At 38.4% G+C, this 5594-nt stretch overlaps 1 protein-coding gene across 5 annotated transcripts; it reads right to left on the bottom strand.

The window, feature by feature from the left end:
- Positions 1 to 1772: 1772 nt before the first annotated feature.
- On the bottom strand, positions 1773 to 4787 carry LOC140948389 (homeobox protein Hox-C4-like). Of its 5 annotated transcripts, none has more exons than XM_073397623.1 (2): positions 4197 to 4787; positions 1773 to 2100 (listed from the first exon to the last, which is right to left on the bottom strand). In XM_073397623.1, the coding sequence occupies exons 1-2, from the start codon at positions 4537 to 4539 to the stop codon at positions 1796 to 1798; spliced, it is 648 nt and encodes a 215-aa protein (XP_073253724.1). In that variant the 5' UTR covers positions 4540 to 4787; the 3' UTR covers positions 1773 to 1795. The 5 variants fall into 5 exon arrangements, 1 of the variants encoding a protein (XP_073253724.1); XR_012167035.1 differs by lacking the exon at positions 4197 to 4787 and adding an exon at positions 2989 to 3131 and having other exon boundaries at positions 1961 to 2100; XR_012167033.1 differs by lacking the exon at positions 4197 to 4787 and adding an exon at positions 2989 to 3131 and having other exon boundaries at positions 1964 to 2103.
- Positions 4788 to 5594: the final 807 nt, after the last annotated feature.

Below are 5594 nucleotides of genomic sequence, written 5' to 3'. Positions count from 1 at the left end.
TTTAGCAGTAAAGTGAAATCGGCAAGTCTCAACATTGGTTATGATAACCTTGGTTTCTTTTTCTGCTTACTTTCGATCAAGTGTTCTTTTTTGGGGGAAACGCGAACGTCCCATCCCAAAGAAAAAGGACAGAAGGACCTGCTGATTGCAGCAGGTCATTCCTTTTCAAACAGTTGTATAAAAAATAACCATTTACTGCTGCTAATACTTAAGGACTTTCACACTTAATTAATGCAGACAGTATAAGTTTATTCAGCATTGTTTTCTTTAACTCTCGAGCTGTTACCTCAGTTTGTTACTAATGAATAAAAAATGTTAAATAACGCGTGGAAAGAAAGTAAGAGCTCTCCTTTCTGAAGGGCTGCCGCCCCCTGGGTGCTGAAAAGTAAGTCTAGAGTCAAATTTTTGGTCATCTGGTCATTGTTCAACAATTAATTTCAATCTCATTCATTTTCAGTCTATTAATTAAGGTATCATGCAGTTTATTTTGGCAGGCTTCAGATAGCAGCCGCAACAGTTAAAAAACGCCACATCACTCTGCCGACAGTTAAAATTTCATTTAATTTTTCATCTGTTAATTAAACCACACCCATACCGTCTATTTTAAGTTGTCTCTTGATGAAACAGAGAGTTTCATTTTTAAAAAGGAATACTGGAAATTGGGGTAAATAAAACCTATATCGCACGATAATGTTACATATATACCGGTATACCGGTAAAATATGTTGATTGTAGCCAAAAACTTATGAGTTACTGTTGTAGCTTAATGCGTACAGTGTTTAACACTGCATAAAGTTCATGTTATGTTGATATTAAAAACAGCGTGTTCATTCTTGATATTTATAATAGAAAGACACTAAATTATTGTTTTCTCGCCTTCTAAATTAGATTTGAGTTCCTAAGCTTGTTGACAAAGTATGTAAAACGAAAGAGACATGTATAATAAAGGAAATGTAAATATTAATTTCCAAACTCAAGCAATAATATAAGTTGCTAACTCCGTTAAACTTTTAGACAATGTCACGATCCAGTTTGTTTATTCCACTGACCACATTTGATCAAGTGTCGCCTCTTTCAATTAATCAGTTTGCGTCAGTCAGTCCTGACTTACTTTGTTGCTGCAGTGTTATTTGACGTTTTAAGATGCTCTACTTTTTCGTTAAGGCAATCTTTAAGGTTAAATAAATTCGTGAGAACGTTGGAGAAAAGACTGTTAGCCATTCGTGAACTCGTATTAGTGAAACGAGGTTGTAGAGGTTGTAATAATTAAAAGTACCTATCAGGTTAAATACCACGACTTGTCGTAGCGAGAAAGAACTGTGAAAATCTTAGCAATTTAAACAATTTTCTATAACCATAAAAGAAACTGTGAATCGCTTAAATTTGGTACCCAATAGTCAGAGTTCTATACATACATAACTCAGGTTATTAAAATCATTGCAAATGACCTTCTCTGTGAAGGGTGAAGGTCGTCAGTGTTTAAAAGGATTTTTAAAAAAGGATAAATAAACTATACGGAACTTGTAGCATAGTTTTGCGTTGAAATTAGTTAACCCTATAACCCTTACTAAAATCAAACATCTTGGTATAAATACGAGGAAGCTAGAGCCAAAATGGTCCGAGTTTATAAAGCATACATCAATTCGCTAAGTTTGCGGAAAGGAGACTGTAAATATCAATATAAATGCGATTAAATGCGTGGTCTTTCAAAATATATAACTATACATCGGTATCAACAATACAGCAAGGTAGAAAGATGAGAATTAAAAATTGCGTAAAACCTTGGCAGCGTTACTCAGTCCGATTCGTCCGCCATGCTGTACAGTCTTCGTATTTCATTAGGACTGGTCTTGCCTCCCTCGAAAGTTGCTTCGTTTTTCTTCATTTTCATTCTTCTGTTTTGGAACCAGATCTTGATATGCTTTTCAGAAAGACTTAAAGACTTGGCTAACTCAATTCTGCGCGCTCGGTTAATGTATCGACTAAACAAGAATTCTTTCTCTAACTCGACTTGTTGTCTTGTTGTGTAAGCTGTTCTCGATCGCGAACGAACCTTTGCTGAACTCCACGACTCTCTCCCTCGCCCTTTCGGCCTGTTGTCTGCTGCCAAGAAAATAAAAGAAAGAAGATGCTGTAGAGTAAATTTTGGCGATTTGTCTTCACCACTAAGGTTACTAATAACATTGAAAAACGGAACTAAGATAGTAGCAGTATTTCAGCCCTGTAAAGTTCACTGTATAACGTGTTAACTTTTTCAGTCAACAAGTAGTTTGGTCATGAAAGCAAAACATGGAAGGTGACTGAGATTAGCCACGGAAATTTCCCTGACAATGTAAATCCGTTTGGACTTGTTACTGACGGATCGTAAATCAACTAAGGATTAAAATTCCGCGACTGTATTAAAGAAAACTTGTGCAGGAGAGTGTTTTGGTTATGATATCGGCTCGCATCCGCTGCATACTTTAGACTCTCAAACCAACCAACAACACTTAATTAGAAAATCAGCAAAAATTCGCCTGATACCGTGCTTTTAATTAATTTGATTAAAAGGTTTTTTTTTTTAAATGAACGTTTAATATCTTTTTATTGTTCACTGATCCCTCCATTAAAGACCGCTTCCTGAAAAGGGCGAGAAAAATTCCAGCGCTGTTTTGTCAGCCATTTTGGTTTTCAATCTTGTTTGACTTTGAATAAAACACAAGTTTGACTTTTTTGAGCTTGATAAATTAAAAAAGGTTTCCTCAAGAAAGAATGACGAACTGTTATTTTGTATGTTTTTAACACGAGTGCTGACTTAACTTGAGTATGATAGAAACTAACACTCATCTCGTGTGTCTCGTAGAACGAACAGCATGGTGTTAAATAGTTGTGGACGTCGCTGTGAAACTACGGAAAGATTTGTGGTCTTCTGGTTGTGGCGTGAAGTACCCTAACAAGGTTTCCTCTCCAGGGTATTTTCCGTTATTTGTTAAGTATTTAAACTCTTACCTTTACCCTACACACGGGTAGCTTTTCAGCATTATAAATCGATCCAAAGAACATAAATCAATCTAACTTGAAAACTAATTGTCCCTTCATGAGAAGATATGAGTTGTTACGAAAGTTATCTCCCTCAACGGACAATCATTGCAGGACGTTTACCTCTGAAAATAGCATCGCAAGACTCGTGTTTCTCACTTAATTGTAATTCTTCATTGAAACGGCAAGGGCGGATGAAATATCGAGCTCAAATTGGCGAGAGTGTCAAAGTTCTTCCAAAATGCTTCCCTTGAAAGGGTCACACCCAAAAATGAGCGTCGAATAACCGTTGAAATCGAGATGGGCTCCCAAAAGGGCTAAATCCAAACATCCCATCATGATCCACTTTTTTTTCTACATTCTTGTGTCAACAAGCGTGTTAAATCGGTAAAGATCTTAAGAATGAATCGATTTTCTTGAGTTCTGAGAGACCCACGAGTAGGTAGAACCCACCAACAAAGACCACACGATAGCAAAGCTTGTGCCGCATGCATATCACTGCTCCAGAATTCACATCCTTGAGATAATGAAATTAGGAACTGAATGTGCGCAAACTTGAACCAGCTCATGCAGCATGAAAACTTTTAACTTCAGTTTAAGTTCGTCTTGTGGCGATCAGTGTTCTTGGATAGTAAACACAGTAGACGCATGCTGAACTAAACCGGCTCTCACACAGTGATCGGAAATACCGTAGCCCAGTCGGGCCTGAGTGGTCTTGAAGTCCAAAACGGACAGCACGCGTTGAACTTACCCTCCCCTTACCCCATTTTTTAAACGTGTTAGGTCTCTGAATTAGCCCTTATGCACCCTAAGCTTCCACGCGAAGCGAGCAAACTGACGAAGGCGTCGATTGGTGATTTATATACTTAGCTACCTAGCGAGTTAAAGATCAGCTTTACTATTTATCTTCGAGCTGACAGGATGAGTCGGATTTTTCACGACAGGAGCAAAGGGCAATGCTCTTAATTTGCAAGTTTTCAGGATAAATAAACTTTGTGCGTTGGCGGTCGAATATGAAGGAGGAAAGAGGGAAGGTGCTCTTCAACGGCCTTAAGAGTATTTCTCGCTGCCGGAACAAATGGATTTAGCACCGGCGCGAGAAATTTATAGACCTCACAATCAACGTCTTGAGATGTCACTTTCCTCAGTAAGGAGATGTTTTGGTGATAGGAACCCACCTGAGAGAGTTTTGTAGTAGGGTGAGTCCGCCGGTGAGACTGTTCTGGCCCCATTTTGGTAACCTCTCGTGGTGTGCTGAGGCAGTGCCGAATTCAAATCTTGAAGGAAGGACTGCGGTGCGGAGTAGCTGGAAGAGAGCTCGGGAAGAAGCGGCACATTCCAATCAAGGGGAAACTGTTCTGCAGGTCTCTGCGTTTGGCGGTACCAAGGAAGAATATGATGCTGGCTCTCTGCTGTGGAAGAGGTTCTGTTAATGTGAAGCTGGGAGTGAGCCTTAATTCTATTCAGTGTGGGTCGTGCGCTCATCGGATAAGTAAAAGTATTGTTAGACAATCGATCCATCCTTTTTTTGTTATGTGTATGTGGTTCATAGCATAACAATGTCCCTCTTGGATTGAGACTATAAGTACGGCAACTTTTTAATTCCTTCGGTGGGTTGGTCACGTGTCACACTTCGTTATCCAATTACATGAATCACCTCAGACGCTAGAAATAATGACGTGTTAATAAACCGTCAAGTGACTCGAGAATGCCGCCGACGGCGCAAATCATCTTAAAGTAAACTTCACTTTCCGATACACCACCATATTTTAAAGTCTATTTGGACCCTATTCGCAGAATGCTACGCCGTTTTAACAAATTGTATTCACTTCACTAGTGTCTTCCACTTCGCATTTTATTTTTCAGGTTTTTTTAGGAAAGAAACAAGGCTAAAAATTCGGGAAAAATTGTTATGATCGTCCAGAACTGGTTTCATTTAACAGCATGGAAGTAATGATTGCTGAAGGGGGCGTGTTCATTTAACAGAGCAAGTGGTAAAACAAAATGATGTTTGAATTCAACCACTTGAGTTTACCTTTATGATACATAACACCTAACAGATCGTTATTCTGCAACTTGTTTTTAGTTTAATAGCCTTGAATAATTTGATTTCTCTCTTGCACTCTGCTAGACCTGCTATTATGCCGCAACAGACCCCTGATACCCAACGTAGGTCATTATTTATCCGTTTTGACAGCTAATGAACGAATCAATAACAGATGAAGAAATTGCGGCAATTACTTTTGCACGTGAGGTTTTTGAAGATCTTTTAGTTACTGTGTTAGGCTAGAAAGCTCAATAACTGAGTTACCTACAAGTCTGCAGTCGTATTTTCTGAATAGTTAGTAGTTACAGCAAACACCACCTCTTTTTTAGAAAAAAAAAAAAAAAAAAAGAGCGATGAAAAACAACTCCTCGACTGAGATTCCTCGGCTTCCTGTACTGTCAGAAATGCCAACAATTCATGAACTGAATTTTCTTTGATTTTAAGAAAATTTGCTTTTAAGGCATAATCTTGATCTAAGAGTAAATACAATCGACGTTTTTTTTTATGGGGTTAAATCGTCGTTTGTGTT

The sequence above is a fragment of the Porites lutea genome, chromosome 9 (genome assembly GCF_958299795.1).
Source record: "Porites lutea chromosome 9, jaPorLute2.1, whole genome shotgun sequence".
NCBI lineage: Eukaryota > Metazoa > Cnidaria > Anthozoa > Scleractinia > Poritidae > Porites > Porites lutea.
This window is presented reverse-complemented; position numbering and strand designations above follow the sequence as displayed.

Coding starts and splice junctions, on each gene's coding strand:
- LOC140948389 (XM_073397623.1), bottom strand. CDS start 4,539: ATGGATCGATTGTCTAACAATACTTTTACTTATCCGATGAGCGCACGA. Junction 2,101..4,196: donor CTACTACAAAACTCTCTCAG/GTGGGTTCCTAT, acceptor TCTTGGCAGCAG/ACAACAGGCCGAAAGGGCGA.